At 30.6% G+C, this 17,511-nt stretch overlaps 4 protein-coding genes across 4 annotated transcripts; all 4 read right to left on the minus strand.

Moving 5' to 3' along the window:
- Positions 1-637: 637 nt before the first annotated feature.
- On the minus strand, positions 638-3,895 carry cgd3_4190 (secreted insulinase like peptidase; the record flags this gene model as incomplete). Its single annotated transcript, XM_626962.1, has 1 exon — positions 638-3,895. One exon carries the CDS (start codon positions 3,893-3,895, stop codon positions 638-640), a length of 3,258 nt encoding a protein of 1,085 aa, XP_626962.1.
- Positions 3,896-4,763: 868 nt separating this feature from the next.
- On the minus strand, positions 4,764-8,624 carry cgd3_4200 (secreted insulinase like peptidase, signal peptide; the record flags this gene model as incomplete). Its single annotated transcript, XM_626963.1, has 1 exon — positions 4,764-8,624. The coding sequence occupies one exon, from the start codon at positions 8,622-8,624 to the stop codon at positions 4,764-4,766; it is 3,861 nt and encodes a 1,286-aa protein (XP_626963.1).
- Positions 8,625-9,155: 531 nt separating this feature from the next.
- cgd3_4210 (secreted insulinase like peptidase, signal peptide) lies at positions 9,156-12,920 on the minus strand (the record flags this gene model as incomplete). Its single annotated transcript, XM_626964.1, has 1 exon — positions 9,156-12,920. The coding sequence occupies one exon, from the start codon at positions 12,918-12,920 to the stop codon at positions 9,156-9,158; it is 3,765 nt and encodes a 1,254-aa protein (XP_626964.1).
- Positions 12,921-13,582: 662 nt separating this feature from the next.
- On the minus strand, positions 13,583-17,410 carry cgd3_4220 (secreted insulinase like peptidase, signal peptide; the record flags this gene model as incomplete). Its single annotated transcript, XM_626965.1, has 1 exon — positions 13,583-17,410. The coding sequence occupies one exon, from the start codon at positions 17,408-17,410 to the stop codon at positions 13,583-13,585; it is 3,828 nt and encodes a 1,275-aa protein (XP_626965.1).
- Positions 17,411-17,511: the final 101 nt, after the last annotated feature.

Below are 17,511 nucleotides of genomic sequence, written 5' to 3' on the forward strand. Positions count from 1 at the left end.
CATTACCCTTCTGCAAAAAATTTTTTACAGAATTACCAACCCTAATTGTAAATTTAAATTACTGGTATCGAAAATCTGGCGGGCTTTGCCTGACTAATTTTAGTTTGAAAATATGCAAAGAAATTTGCAAAGATTAACTTCAAATGTATTCAGTGAACAAAACTATATTTTGTCTCCATTGATTTTAGCTTCTTAAGCTTTATTTTTATTTACCTGTCGTTGGAACTATTTATTAATTTTCTCCGTATGAGTAAATGATTCTACTTGTTCTAAATGCATTCATGCAAAATTCTAAATTAGATCAAAATCCAACTAATAAATATATAACTACTATTTTCATATTGCTATGTATTTTTAACTATATTCAAATCTATTTTCTCAATGCTTGTAAGAATATACTCCATCTATATTAATCATTTAAACCCTTTAAATAAATAAAACTAATGTATAGAAATACATTTCAAAATTAGCAATTTTAAAGTAACTTAATAAATGGAAAAAAGACATTAAATTCATAGAGCTAATCTACCTATGTTTATTGTTACAAAATAGTGTAATAAAACATTGCATCATTATACTATTTTGTAGCTATGTGATAGTTTTTGAATAACAAATAAATAAATATTCCAAATCACATTCAATTGAAAACTGTATTTGGATGTTCAAGAAGGCATTTATAATCGTTTTTAATATCTTTATAACCACTTGGAATGAAGTCCAGAGAAGTCTTGGAAGCCTTCAAATTATTTACTTTTTGAGTGGCAATCATAATACGCGGAACAGTTTCTATATCAGATAACAAATTAGAGATGTCGGATGGCTTCATTTTATTTAAATATTCTCTAGTACCACCAACAAGATTTAAAATACTAATTTTCGATAAAAGAAACTTTGTTTCAAAGACATTATCTGCAAAATTCATATTTTCGAAGATTTTATTAACATAACTCTTGGATTTATGGCTTTTAAGAACCTTGGAAATGGATTGATTTAATTCTTTGTCTAGAATTCTATTTAATGTTCCTGCCAAAAATTCAATGCTCCTGATGCTCAGCGACACTACAACAAAATTATTCGCAACAACTGATAAAGAGGAAGCGAAATCAATTTTTTTGTCTGACGAAACTCTAGATGAAATTTCATTAGACAAAGCTTCTTTGATAGCAGATGCCTTAATAATGCTTGGAACTGTTAATTGACCAATAAGTAATACAACTGTTGAGTAAGAAGCATCAGCAGTAAAGTCTAACTTATGAGTATACATACTTTTATATTCATTTGGAATAGTGGAAATATCCAAAATAGATGTATTAATTTCTATCGGAACGTAATTATTGGAATCATTCTTATCATTATTGTAAACTTCCTTGTTAAAGAAATTTAAACTGTTTTCTTCGTTAATTTCCATTGAGAAGAACTCATGGCCAAGACCTTGAATAAACACATTCAAAATGTGATTGGCATGGAAAGGAGTGAGGTTACCTTGAATAAGGCCATAAATAGATGGAGATGCGAATAAAGAAGAATATACTATTCTGACAAGCTCGATATCGAAATCATTCTCAAGAAAAGCACCAAGTCTTAAAAATGAACAATGCTGGGAAGAAACTATTTGAGTAACAATTTTTAGATCCTTTTCAAATTGTGTATAACCTTTATAGAGCCTCAATAAAGTACTTTTAGCAGCTCTCTTCGCGCTAATAATTATTTCCTCTGTTAAGTAGCTATCAAAGGATAAAATAGTATTTAAAACGTCATTCATGATTAAAGTAAAATAGTCGATTGGTGCATTTACAACTAGAAATATTTCAAATGGATCTGAAATTATATCGCTAAATGATTGAGCTGGAATAAAGCCAATATTTGATTTCAATCTATTTGTATAGTACAAAGTTTCACTTAGCTTAATGTTTAGAATTGCAGTCAAAATGTGAATTGTAGCAAGAATTAAAAAAGAAGAAACTTCACCGTTAAACTTTTCTAATAAAGGACTCCACTTGCGTAAACCAAATTTCAGCTCAAGATTAACGCTCTTGCTAAATGATCCATTATTGGAGAACCATATTCCAGATGTGGTAATCGATTTATATGCCATTGTACGAGATATTATGGTCTCACTGCCCGATTCCTTAAGATATTTGTAATGGATATCTAACGACTTGTGTAAATTAAGTAACTTTTCAAAAATAGGCATTGAGTGGAAAAATGGTAAAGAGATATTGCTGATTAAATCATTGTTCGGTAATTGTAAGCCAAATGTATCAACTGCATATGTTGGACTTAAGGAAGAAAGTTTATTGGATAAAATATCAGCCGTTTTAATTATAAAAACTCTAATATTCGTGTGAGGCTCAACTGTTTCAACTGGGAATATTTCAAACTTTTCATTTTTTTTAGTAATAACTGACAAAGGATTCAATTGATCAAGAATATGAAGAGTAACTGTAATCGAATCCAAGTTCATTTTTGAAATGAAATGCTCAACATTTGCGCGTATAAACTGAGTGTTAATATTTGAATTGAGAATATCGGATGAAGGTCTGGACATAATGAAATGCGAACTTAAATAGTTCTCTATAGCCTCCGACAAAATTACTGTTGACTTGGTAAGGTGATAATTGAATAAATTCTGTGCTTCAGCGAAAAGTCTGTCGCTAGCAACAGTCCTCTTTATTAAATTGAGGTAAGAAGCTATGGATTCAATTATAATTGGAATATTTTGTAATCCTTTTTTAGTCAGATTCACTTCCAAATACAAAATAGTGGTGGTATATTCAGAATAGTAGTAACTATTTACATTATTAGCAAATCTATTCATAAAAATAAAGTTCAAAATACCACTTCTATGTCTGGAATTGAGTATGCTTAATATAAAAGCCTGTCCATTGGATGCAAGTGATTCCAAATCATAAGTTTCAAATGGTATATAAAGCCTCAAAATATTTGTATGGAAGCCATTTCTTAAAACAATATTACTTGTCAAGTTTTTGATAGCCATGTTGGCTATATTGATTTTATTATAATCTAAATCTTCTTTCTTTCTGAGCTTACCTTTTGTCAATGAAGAAAGCCCTTTAATGAGACTTGAATTATTTAATTTACCAATGAATATTGCGGACATGGCATGAGGCTTGAAGATACTATTAACAATTTGTCTTGAGTATTTTGGTAATTCAACATCCAATTTAATAGAACTCTTGAAACAGGATTGCGAGAAAATGCTCGAAATTTGTAATTGTTCGCAACCAAGTGATGGTAAACTACCGTAAATCATTCTAATCATAAGCTTGTCAACCTCAATTGAACTTGGATCATCAAGAATTCTTTCAAATTCTTCCGATGCTTGTAGAATTTCGATTAAATAAGAACTATTTTCTAAATACGATTGGTTTTTAATAGTATTGAGAAAACAGTCAAAGAACTTATTTGTTTTTTCGGTTAAAAATGTGAATATCAAAGTAGATCTGGTTGCATCTATCTTAATTTTAAAATGAGCATGAGTCTCCTCCTTAAAAACCTTACTCATACAAACATTCACTTGTTTGCTGAATATAAATAGAGCAAAATATCTAATACCAGGTAACTGTATTGGATCGGAGGAACTTCCACTATTAAAAGTTATTCTAAAATTAGAATAAGAACTTTCAAATGGCTGCTGAATGTTAAACAAAGTGAAGCCATTATTGAATGACTTTCTTGAGATTAAAACATCTTCATTAAGATAAACATCTCTGTATTTAAAAGTTTCAAGGCCATTCTCGTCACTAACTTTTTCTAACTCTAATAAAGAATGGGAATAATGTAGCCTACTCTTTGAACCAATATTACTGCTAATTGGATTTTCATTAAATAAAAACAAGCATGCGACTGAAATCAAAATAATTAGTCGAAACATGCTTATATTCAATATCAACTATCTTCCACTTAATGCTGGGTATAAGATTTCTCGGAAAAACAAAACTGACTTCTTATATTGAAAATAACCTGCGGAATAGATCGTAACTATGATTTGAATTAAGATATCAATAACTCTTACTCCAAAAATTAATTCCGCCTTTAACTCTATATATTGGTACCCTTCTATTAAGCTTAAATTAATGGAAAATGAAGTGCTGTCTACTAGGCGCCAATCCTCTAAAGAATAGAAAAACATTCAAATTTTAACAATATGAAATGATAATGCAATTAATTGCACGTAAATTCAATCACTATAATATTGAATCTTTTTTTCATTCTGATTTTTATATATTGAATCTAAGCTGCTATTAAATGTTTATCTCGTAACTACCATCGAAATTGAGCTACTTTGTCACTTTTGTATCTGAAGAATGTACGAATTTGATCAAGTGGGCGGATTTAATTGTTCAATTATTTTTTTAAATATTTATTTGTTCTAGAGAGTGCGATTTTATTTGCATTAAATAAGTGAATTCAGCTTCATTGTTCTGAAATACTCATTTTTTGTAGTACTACTAGATATCAATTACAAATGGTTGTGTTAGAAGCAGTAAATTTGAAATAATACATTAAGTTGAGAAACAGCACTTAGTTTTTTCAATTCTAGAGGTTTTATAGAAATTTACGATTTACTACGGTTCCCATTAAGCTAGAATTGGTTTTTTAAGAGAAAAAAACATTGTGAAAATTTTTCAATGAATGAGTGAATTCATTGGTATCATTTCATTTTTAACACTCATTAATACATGAAATATGTAGCTGTTATTATTTAAAGAAAATTTACTTGAATACACTTTTTACATCTATTAAGTAATAAAATTGTTTTCAATTGCGATCTTTTTTACAATACTTGTTGAGTTTATTCTGTTAAACCCTTCTAGTTTGAATGAATTTGCTTCTGCCAATTCAATGGCTGAAACATGAGTCTTTACAATAGAAATAAGAACTTTAGCAGGTTTAACAAAAACTCCCCATTTGTTAAGGAATTCATTATAGTTAAGATTAAGTAAATATGCAACTTGAATATACTTCCAGTTTGGATCTGATTTTCTATCAAGTAGAGAGCCGGAATACTGATCAAGAAGTTCAACCATATTTATATGAGGAATTTCAATACTAGCAACAGCACGATTAACCCCTTTCTTGAATTCATCTCTGGAAATGAGAGGAGTGACAAGAGTAAAGTACTTATTATAGAATTGTACTGCCAAACTAGTTAACTTGATGATGCTATATTCTGGTGAGGAAATCATGATTTTGAGCAACAAATAGCTTGTTCCTATACTATAGGGAGAAATTGCAAACTCAGTTTTTGGATACTCTGAAGATGTAAACTCTTTGAATGCGTTTTTAATATCCAAGTTCACCACAAGCTGTAAAAATGCGAGCATTTCTTCTGAATATTTACCAACCTGGACTTCCATATATACAACAGAAAGATCTTCATTTGAATTAGAGCATTGCTTAAGATAAAATATATCCTTATATTCAACAGGCAAAGAGTCCATATTTATCCTATTAATCCATTTTCCTTTATAACTTCCTTCTGGTAAGAATGCTTTTTCTGAGTAGTCAGTAGTTGAGATTTTTCTTGTAGAGTTTGTTTCAGAGTAACTTTCATCATTACTTGTAACATAAACAATTGTATTATTGTTAAACTCTAATAACTGATTTGAATTAGTTGAATTTAACTTATTTGTTAAATTGAAATCATTATATTCAATTATACTATCTTCTATATCAGCAAAGTTAGTGGAAACATTCAAAAATCTAAGGTTGCTTACATCGCTCACTGCTACAAAGTCTCTATTAAGCATTCTCCCAATCTTTAATAAGTAAGAGTTAACCTGCATTGGAGTACAGTTTCCAATAACTAATGATTCAATGGAGCCCATTTTTATTATGTAAGATGCAAAATCGACAACATCTTTAAATTTAATACTTTTTAGAGCTTGAGAGAACATTGAAGGAGTCATCATATAAAAATTAAGAATTTCAAAAGAAGTATATTCTGCCAGAGTTTTGCTTTGTAGAGAGGAAATTTTATTTAGTATTAGCTGGAAATCTGACTTTGCATCATTAAAATGGTTCTTATTGACAAAAGTTCCATACTTTCTTAAGCCATTAAATACCGTTAAGAAGAAGTTATCAAAAGATGAAGTGTAATTCGTCCACTTAAATTCTATTCCCAAGAAAGAATTCTGAAGCTCTGAAATTGATTTATAATTACTTTCAACAATACATTCCCTGTATTCTGATGGAATTGCATATTTGAAGGACTTCATGAAAAGATAAGATAGGGTTACAAGCCTAGCATTTGTTTTTGGAAGAGATTGAAACCCATATACCACCAAAGATTTTGGCTGAATGAAAATTCTTGAGCTTAAGGAAATCTTTGGAACCCCAACATTAATAGGGAAGTAGAATGTGGAATAAGCAATTGGTGAAACAAACTCATTAAATCCTGATAAGACATTATTCATTAGCGTCTCATCAATATCTTCCGTCGTATTTGATGTATATTTGATATAAGATGCCAAAGATTCAACCAAAAGTTTTGGATGCACTTGTGGAGGTATATCATAAGTATAGATTTTATATTGTTTTGGATAATTTATTACAATCTCAGTAATATTGAAACCCAAATGCTCAAATGCTAAATTCTTATTACTACCTTCAAATACCTCTAAAGTCTTTGTTGGGATATCAGTAATTAAATAGTTTGCATTCAAGTATCTTTCTATTTTGAAATTTGGATATTCTCCAGGTTTTGCTCTCATAAATGACCTACGAATTATTCTCATGAATGACATAAACTTTCTAGAGAACCAACCCCATCCTGATTCACCATAAACTTCACTAGATAATAAAAAGTCTTTAGAGTTTCTATTAAATGAGCTAGATGAAAATGTAACTACCATATTAAATGGATTTAAATATTCTAATAGCATCCTTACATAGCCATGATTTATAGCTTCAAGCTCATAAGGTACTAAAAGTACATTTTCTGGAGAACATTCACTTTCAAAAAGTGACTTTACGATATTCTTGGAGTATCTGTAATATCCTGTACTTTTATACTGTTTGAGTATTCCTTGTTCTACACGTCTTATTTGCTCATTTAAATATTTATTATATCTTGCAGTCTTTACAGCATCTAAAGTTCCAAAAATAGCTTGTATTACTCTAACTAACTTATCCCTATCAGAATCCACCAAAATTGCTTTTATAACCAAGTTAGAGAAACCTGTATCATGATTTACTATATCAACCTCGATTTCTCTAACCCAGCCCAGATTTGTCATCTTATCCAAGAATCCATCATGGAATCGTTGAGTTAAGAAGTATTTGACATATGATCCTAACTTATATTTCCAAAGCTTACTCTGATTTGGTATTGGAAATTCCATTGTAATGTATGCTTCTGGAGTTCGAGATTTAACTTCTATAAATTTCCCAATTAATGTATCATAAGGGTGAGTCACATTTCCAGAAAACTCTTCTGGCTTTCCTGGAGTGACACCAGTACTGAATAAGTCAGAAAACTCATTTCTTACTAGCTCTTCTACAGTTTCTAGACTTAAACTAGTTGCAATACTTAACACCATTAAGTGGGGACTATAGTATTTTTTTTTAAACCTTATGGCTTCCTCATGAACTGAGAGATTATTCTTCGAAGGAATCTCTCTCAATGTTTCATTTGTGCCATATGGAAATCTATGGAAGGCATGAGAAGAATTTGAAAGTTCTCGCTTTAATTGTAGTTCTTGCAAAGAATCAACACGTTTAAATATTTCAGTCAGCTCTGTAACCTGAGAAATTGATTCGTCCAATGAACTCCAAGTAATTTTTGTCTTATCAAGTCTTTTTCTAAAAGCACTGACAGAAGACATGAAATACTTTGATTTAATATTATATGAGTAAATTGTAGAAAATTTGTTTGATTCAACATTAAAGTAGCCGTTGTTATCATCCAAAAGTTTCCTAAAATCTGTGTCGCTTGTAACATTCTGTTCTTTTTTAAACAGTTCTTGTGTTATTAAATAAGATACGCCATCAATTCCTTTTGGGTCATGAGCACTCCCTACTTCTATTCCCAATGACAAAGAGGATGTGTAAAGTAAACTGTTTGATACCAAAAAAACTTTGAGTCCGTTATCTAGTTTGATATATCTATACTTATTTTCATCACCAAAATATTTATTAAATTGATCATTATCAATTAATGTTTGGTATCTTAAAGGGCTCTGATTTTCTTGAAACTCTTCTTCATTTATCAATTCATCCATTGAATCTAGGCCATATAAACAGTTCAATCCATAAAAGCATTTTTTTCCACTTTCTTTTAATTTCAAATACTCTTCTTCTGAATGAAGCCTCTCTTTAAGGTTCTGTAAATCATTAATATCCGTTTGATTGAAGATGATATTTTCTGCAATATCATCTATATCTGTAACGTTAATAAATAACTTATCCAAATCGAATTGATCTATTGGGTTTCCTTTTTCATCTGTAATCACCTCTATAAGACTAATTTCAATAGGATGCCTTGATCCGGCCTTTTGGCTCAAGCAAATTAGAACAAATAAAGCCCCTGCTAAAACAAAGAGCCTCTTCAAAAAACACATAGTTTGATAAAAAAGTTTAAATAATGAATGTTTATTCATTTGAAATACCAAGGAAAATGCTTTGTCGTTTATTCTAATAATTAAACGCCCAACAATTTAAATGAACTTCTTCATTTCAATTAAAATTCAAGTTTAGCATTCACTGCCTATTATTGGCCTGATTAAAATTCCATTTATTTATTAACCTGTTGTTTTTCCTGATTTTACTATTCATATCCCACACCCCCACAAATATTTACAACTTGATCAAATCTCAAGTTAATTCTCACAGGGATTTCTAATACAAATTCTGATACCTAAATGATTTTTCTATTTTATCATTTTCTTGTAAAAATTGAATTTTATTTAAATCATAAAATCTGTATCTTTCTATTCCATTTAAACCCTAATTTAGGATTGCTCGAATGCTCATGTATCCCGCCAACAAACAATTTCAAGATATCTAAGGAATCAAAAGGTGAAAAAATAAAAATTATTCGGAGAGGGAATTTCTAAATCATTAAGATTTGTATGTTTATCGCCTACTAAATTTAAGTTTTCTTATAAGTGTTTGAACCCTTGAAAAAGAACTTATGTGTTAAATATATCTTGCTGCTCGTTAATGTCATAAAGACTTTCTGCAAATAAAAGTTTGGTAAACCCTTGAGGCAAATATGACTCAAGGGACTCAAAAAGTTCATAGTTTGTGTTTTGTGATTGATATGAAATAAATAGTTTTGATGAGCTACCGAAATACTGCCAATATTTATAAAACTGGTCAAATGTTAAAGCATCAATAAATTCTAAATAATCTTTTTTCCATGAGCAAGAAAAGTGGGTATGTTTGGAAGCTCCCATATGTAAAGATGCTAGTGTGAATAAATCTTCTGACTCCGACCCTTCGTAGTATATTTTATTGGTTTTTGATGTGATTTGGCTGCCAAGGTTGTTTTCTATTAATCTTGCGTTTCTGGAAAGTAATAATAAAAATTCTTTGGCTTTATTAAACCCTGACCTAGAAATCATCTTTGAAGGCCTGGAATAATATGTTAGGAAGAAATTGTTAAGGAGCTCGCCAAGTTCTCTAATGTTTTTAGTTGGGGACTGTAGCTTGAACTCAAGAACTAAATATTTACCAAGTATTATTCTAGGGAGCACTTTTAAAGAACAATCTGGACAAACTTTATCTGAGAACTCTATAAAATACTTATATGAATTGAGCTCTGAAACTATTTGAAGGAATGCCAAGTTCTGCTCGCTATAAAACCCATAATGAATTTGGAGGAGAACCATATTATCCTTGCTATTTTTGCTTGAATTAATGTAAAAGAAGTAAGAATTGCTGTAGTTGTATGGCAATCTACTCATATCACTGAATGAATTTCTTGTGTATCCAAGATTCTCAATATTCATAGCATTGTATGTGTTTGTATGAGTAGCTCCATTTGGCTTTCCAATTTGATTATTATTGTCGCTTTTAAGATCTTTAGATGTTGATTTTTTGCTTCCAGATCTAAGCATTCTTCCTTTCTCTTCAAAGCTAAATTCTTCAAATCCAAGAGTATTAAAATCTTCATTTATGTCTGAATTGACTTGTTTTGTTGAATTGAACATATTTTCCGTTGTGTTCAAAGAAAGCTCTAAAGATGAACTGTCCATTCCTCGAATGGTATTTACAAAACTGGATAGGTAATATTTTATTTGTATCGGAGTTGCATTTCCAAGTACTGATCCTGAAATTGAGAAGTTTTTAATAAAAAAGTTAGCAAAATCAATGAGGCTTTGAATGGTTATTTTGGACATTTCATCTTCTAGCCTGCTAATTTTCATAAATCCTGGGTCAAGCAACTGGTAGGAAAGCGAAAGAAGTCTGAGATTATCATTTTCTGACTTGAACGAATTAATAATATCTTGGAAACGTTGTTTGGCATTCTGAAAGCTGGACTGCTTAATAGAAGTTTGGAATGTGGATAGAATATTTGCAATCTCATTCAAACTGTCGGGAAAAATAGAGGAATAACCCCTCCAACTAAATTCTATGCCATAGAAGAACTCTTGTAGCTCCCAATGGTGATAACTTCTTTCAAAAGAAAAGTTCTCATTTAGGTGGCTAGGCAAAACATCGTAAAGGGTATTTTGGAATAAGAACATTAGTATTGCTAGCTTTTCTGGGCAGCTGAATTCTTTTGGAGGATTGCTCGGGACCTGAAGTCTTACAGAAATCATTACATCAGGATTGAATGATGTCGGAAGGTAACAAAAACTTCTTGAAATTGAATCCATTTTGTTTGTACTTAAAGCAACTACCAAATCTCTTGGATTTATTGGAGTTGATAAATTTAAATAAGAAAAGTCCGTAGAATTATTGGAAGCTTCTGATAAGCTTATTTCAGTAAGATTTTTAGCCTGTTTAAACTCTTTAACTGCATAGTAGAGAGGAATAGGAAACTCTTTCTTGGGAACATCTTCCGTATAAATAACGAAATTTCTCGGGAATTTGGGGTCTATTTCAGGCATTTGTAACTTTAAAATATCATTAGCCAACGTGGAATTAACAGACTGCAGTACCTCAATGACTTTACTTGGAATGTCCTCTAATAAATATTCTCCACCTAGGTATTCCTCTTTCAAAAACTTCGGAAATGTGCCTACTTTTGTCCTATGAAAAGCTGTGTTTACACTTCTGAAGAAGGAAGATATTGACTTTCTTGCACTCTTCCACTTACTATCCAAGAAAAATTGACTGGAAAGGAGGATATTGGAAGCACTCTTTTTGAATTCTTTCTTTTCAAGAATCAATATTAAATTATCATACTTCATATGGTCTATTATCTCCTTTACATGATTAAATTCTATCTTATTCATTGATACTCCTGCATGTAAAACTTCTGGAGGTGAACAGTTCGTTCTCAAAAATGTGTTAACAATTTTTCTGGATAGATCTGAGTAAAGAGAATCAATAGAAGCCTCTAAGATTGATTGTCTCTTCTTTCTGATCTGATTAATTATTGTTTCTGAAATGGAAACTTCTTTAATCAGTTTTAGGAAAGATAAAGTGATCTCTAAAATCTTTACAATGGCTTTTTCACCTTTAGAGTTTAACTTAAATCTAATAATAAAGTTTGAAAAACCATTGTCATTTACCTCAATCATAGTCTCTAAGCCTAATATTATTCCAATTCCCTTTAAATAACTGTAAAGACTTTTATTTGAATAATCTGTAAAGAAGAATGAAATATACTCAGCAGGTTTGTACTTCCAAAGTGGGCTCTGGTGTGGAATAGGGAATATCACCGTAAAATAAGTGTTTTCTTCCGCAGATTTTACCTGTATTACTTTATTATTTAAATCAATATAAGGATGAATGATTTCATTTGAAAGGTCAAATGGAGTAATTAGTTGTTTGCTCTGGTTTGGAATTTCATCAAAAAATGTTCTTGCAAGACCTTCAAGCTCATCTATGCTTTTATCTGAAACAATTGAAATAGTCATCAAATTTGAACTGTAGTAAGAGCCGTAAAACTTAATTAGTTCAAAAAGAAGAGCTTCTGTATCGAAATCTATATTTGCCATCAACCTTTTCATATTGCCCATATGAAAACCATGGTTAACATGGCCTTCAACAGAAAGTTCCTTAAGAATTTGTTTAAGTTTTATAGAACTCATACCCATTAAGGCTTCAAAGTCTGATTGCAATGCTTCCATTGCTGGGTCTAAATGAATTCTTTTGGGGCTAAAACTTTTCAAGTAAGAACAGAATTTTATTAGTGCTTCAGAAAAATACTCATGCTTGATAGATAGATGGTATTCCGTTAAAAATGGAGCAACTTTAGTCTTGAAAATCCCAGAGTTACTGGAAATAAAAAGATCATATGGTGTCTCCCTGCCAACATCAGGCCTCTTCCAATCGTAAAACAACAATTCACTTAATAAAGTTGCCAAGCCTGGGAATTTCTTAGGTTCCATGGAGCTACCCACTCTAACCCCTAAAGTAATTGAAGAAAATAAACTGGATCTCTGTGATACAAGAAAAACCTGAATATCATTTTTTAATCTAATAAAACTGTATTTGTTTGAATCCTTGACTGATTTTATAAAGTCTTCATCGTAGAAACGGCTATAAGCATCATTAATGTTCTTTTTAGCTCGATATTCTGATATTCTATTCATTCCCCCTATATAATATTGACCATCCAGAGCTAAAGAGTCGTTCTTTATCATTCTGGTACTTGATTCTACCAAAATATCACTAAAAGATGAATTGTTTGCTGTTAATGCAATATTAGAAGCTAGACATCTCTCTAAACTAAGAGAAAGCTGAACTAAAAGTCCGAATAAAAATATTTTTGAGGTCATTTTTACCAACTTCTGATCAATTTCTTAGAAATCCCTAATTTATAATCAGATCTTTAAGTTATTTAAAAGTTATATACAGAATGGTGAATTCTAAATAGCTAATTTGCATCCAAATCTTTCTTAATAGTTTGCATGGATGAGCCCAAAGTGGTTGCAGAAGACTGCTGAATTTTATTCAACCAGATTCACTAATATTTAATTACTTTTTTAAAATAATATTTTCTTTAAGGACAATTTTTCTTGGTGCCTCTCTAATCCTAAATTACCGCTGGAAAATATTAAAGCTTCAATAATTAGAAAAAAAATGCTAAGAAAATTAGTAATAGATGTAGAGTAAATATTATCTAATTAACCTAATTATAAAATAAGGTCTTTCTCACGAAAACATAGAGAAAATACTATCATTCCCAGCAAGTTATTGGGAGGAGCACGTTTGAACCAATTATGCTATTTACAAAAAATCGGTGAATGCCCACACATTAGCAAAGTTCCGCCAATTGGGGGAGTGAAAAAAAAATTGTATAAAAAGCTCAGTTCCAATAACTTAACAGAATAATTGACAATATTAGACTATAATTTGCATCATATGTATTGAAACATATGAGTAGAACTTTTCCGCATTAACGGCAGAAAATGTAAGCATTATATTAATTTATATTTCTTCAATGTACGTTGAAAGAATCTTTGAATTGATAAATAGACTTGAGTCTAGTATATCCCTCAGGAACAAATTCTGATAGCTGATTAGACTGATCATCTTGGTTCCTGTTCGATTGAATTACGACTAAAATTGTAGGTGCGGTTCTGAATGAGCTCCAAAGTTCAAGAAAACCTAAGTAGCAGAAACTTTGAAGTAAAACTGTCTCTTTTATCTGCCAATCGCTACCTAAATTTCCTCGAATGATCCTTTCGTAATGCATTTGAACGAGTTTACTAGGCTTTAGTGAGACCTTCTGAAGATTACTAAGCAGCATACTTTTCAAAGATAAGAAATCTCTTTTAGAAAAAACTTTTTCTGGATTTAGGAAATAAATATCGAAAAACTCGAGAATAACATTTACCATGGGAATGATCTTATTAGAAAGGAATGTTACCTTAATTTGGAAGCTTGCAACATCGCGAGTAATAAACAAAGATCCAATTTGAATCGAAGAGTAACGAAGAGATTTTTTGTTTGCAATGAAGGAGTTCAAGACTTTGTGAAAATCCACCAGCTCTAAAAGATCCAAAAGGACCATATTTCTCTCCGCATTCCCAAGGTAAATGTATAGTAGAACTGTATTGAATGGATCAGAGCTTGAAGCTCTTTGCTTAAAAAAGTAGTTTTTATGATACATAGAAGGAAGTAATTCCATATTAATAAATTTGCTATTAAATAAATTTCCTTTGTTTTCAGTATTCATTAGCATAGGACCCATATAGCTCCGCTTAATCATTTCATCTGTTAAATCTTTATCAGATATCCAACCATAACTTTTAGTATCAAAAGCCATACTAAATTGTCCAGAATTTATCTGCTTAAATGAATTTAACAAGCTAGCTGATGGTCTAATCATCTTTATGAATTTATTAATTCGAGCATAAATTTGGGACGGGGTAGTGTTTCCAATGGCAACGCCATGAACTTCGCCATACTTAAGAAGAATTTTGCCAAAAAGTTTAACATCTTCAAGAGTTAAATGTTTGGCATCATTTTCTAATGACCACGATTTAACACTTTCTAGATGCGTTATTTGCATTAATAGCATTAGAGAATAATCCTCGTTACTAGCATAGCTCAGTCTTTCTAGCAATTTCTTAAGTGCAGTAATCGATTTTTGAAAATAACAATTAGTTATTATTGTTCTGTAATTGATTAAATTATGCGCAAAAACCATAAAGAAGTCATCAAAATATTTGGTAATACCATCCCAACTCAATTGAATTCCAGGCAAAACATCAATATTCATAAAATCTGTGTAATTCTCGACTTTAATTACTCCATCAGAATTCGAATCAGCCAATGATAAATTCATTGAATATTTAAAAAGGAACGAAAGCAATAGTAGCTTCTGCTTGTTCATATTAAGCAGTAATAAGTCTGTAGAGTTATTTACATCAAAAGGGATAGTTATATCGAAAGTAACAGATAATGTTGGTAACTTGTTATGTAAGGGCATGTAGAATATCGAATCCATATCAAATTCAGGATACAATCTGTCAATTTTTTTGCCTGTCTCATAATCTAATTCGCCTTTATTATTTTCTTCCATAAATTTCTCATATTCATCTGCATAATCAATAGAAAGTTTATTGTTATATGATTCATGGCTAGAGTTTCCTTGCTTAAGGTCAATTAGATCGTGATAAACATTTAATTTAAAATCATTTCTATGTAATTCCTTGTCATCAATATGCTGAGAAGTTTTAGAATTCGCTTCAGTTTTAGAATTGCGAAAAAAGTTCTCATTAAGTAGTTTGTCCTCTATTCCTTTCCTTAAAGTGATAGGATAATTAATTGTTTTCAATTGATCATCGATATAAATTTGGCTATTACTTTCAAGTGAAGGATCAAAAAGTTGAATCTTTAATTCTTCTAAAGCAACTCTTTCATCAATACTGGAAAGTCTCCTTTGTAAATATTGAGGCAACTTCTCTTCAGAATAATGAAGTTTCTTATAAAATCTGCAATCACCTCGCTCTGGACCAGTCTTAAACCATTTTAAAAAGAATAAAGATAAATTGTAAAACGACTTAAAAACCATTTTCTCAAAATTGAATAAAAACGAGTTATTAAACGACTCGCTTGACCTTAAGTAATAAGAAGCACCATTATTCAATGATTTTACAGGGTGTGATATAACCATATTATCCGCTCTGATAAAATTCAATAGTTTCCGTATATGCCTCCCTTCAACCTGGTCCATTTTAAAAGGAGCAACCAGTACATCTTTTGGGAAACACCCAGTCCCTAAGTAAGATCTCAAGATGAAACTTGCTTGATCGGTATCAAGATCCAAGTATAAATTCTTTAATTCAATAGAAGATTCCTCCCTAATATGAAAAAGTGTTTCCTCAGAAAAATCTTGCTTTGAAATTAGTTTAATAGTTGAAAGTAATGCCTCAAGAATCTGCATGATATGTCGAACGCCTTCTTTCTGTAAAGTAATAAGGACAACAAAATTTGAGTAACCGCTCTCATTAGTTTCACAACCAGATGATAATGAAGTAATCCACCCTCTTGATCTTAGAACCCCAGTTAATCCTTCCTCAGATTCATCATCTAAAAAGAATGAGATATACTCGGTAAGTTTATACCTCCACAAATTTTTCTGATATGGTATAGGAAATATCAGCTTTAGCTCAAGGTTGACTGAATTTTGTTTTACTGCAACTACATTTCCCACATGCTTTAAATACGGATTTTCATTAAAATTATATATTTTTTCAAGATCATTTGCATTAAAATTAGAGCTCCTAATTTTCCCAAAAAATGTTTTGACTAAAGTCAATAGATAAAGCATACTTTCATTTGATACAATGGCCAAAGTCATTAAGTTACTACAATAATATTTGTTAAAATGTTCATTCAATATACTATCCAAACTACTATACTCATCAGAAAATTCATCAACTTTTTTAGAATTTGCTCCAATTCTATATCCCCTTTTAAATTGATCTTTTGAATTTGCATTAGAATCAGTAAATGCATATAAATACTTATATCCCGATTTTTTGCAGAAATCATTTTCCACAAAAGCACTTCTTAAATTTTCCATTGAAATACATCTAGCCCTAATTTCCTCTCTTGTAACCTTTCTTGAGGATGATAACGTATGGAAATCTAACTCTAAAGGGCTGGCTAAAACTTCACTAAGAGTGTGTAAAACATCCACAAAATCCTCATTAAAAACCTCGATATTGATTTCTGTTCCATGGCCATGTACTCTACCTTCTACTGTATTTTCTAAGTTTTTAAAATATAGAGGATTAGTTCTTTTGTTGGTCTTGAATTTTATTTTAGAAACAACTATATTCTTCAGTAAAATAGATAGTCCTTTCATATGGGACGGCTCATTAAAATCGCCATATCCTATTGACATTGCAATTGAAGACTTATAAAGTATATTTTTTGAAACTAGAAATACTTTTATCTTATTTTCCAAGGTAATAAATTTGTACTCACCATTTTCATTTGCCATTCTAACAAAGTCTTTATCATCAACTTCCTCGAAATCATTGACATTGTAGTAAATTGATCGCATTTTTGAAAAGGAGTTCATGTCGCTGAATCCGTCCAATATAAATGGGCTATATGAAGCTATATAGCTGAATGTGTCATTTGAAACAAATTCTGAAATGCCAACATATGTATCATTTGAGTCTAAATTTTGCTCATCTAAAAAGCAACTCGCAAAATTTAAGTAATGAGTAAATATAAATACGGCAAATAATAAGCATAAAAGGCCATCCATTTTCAAAAGCTTAAAATGTTTGCAATTAATTAACATTAAGTTAAAAAAACATAAGCACGTCTTCGTATACCAGAATTTAAAAATGGAAAACCTAACTCACACATTATTCGTACAACTTTATATATTGACGATCAACA

The sequence above is a fragment of the Cryptosporidium parvum genome, chromosome 3, assembly GCF_000165345.1.
Source record: "Cryptosporidium parvum Iowa II chromosome 3, whole genome shotgun sequence".
Taxonomy (NCBI): domain Eukaryota; phylum Apicomplexa; class Conoidasida; order Eucoccidiorida; family Cryptosporidiidae; genus Cryptosporidium; species Cryptosporidium parvum.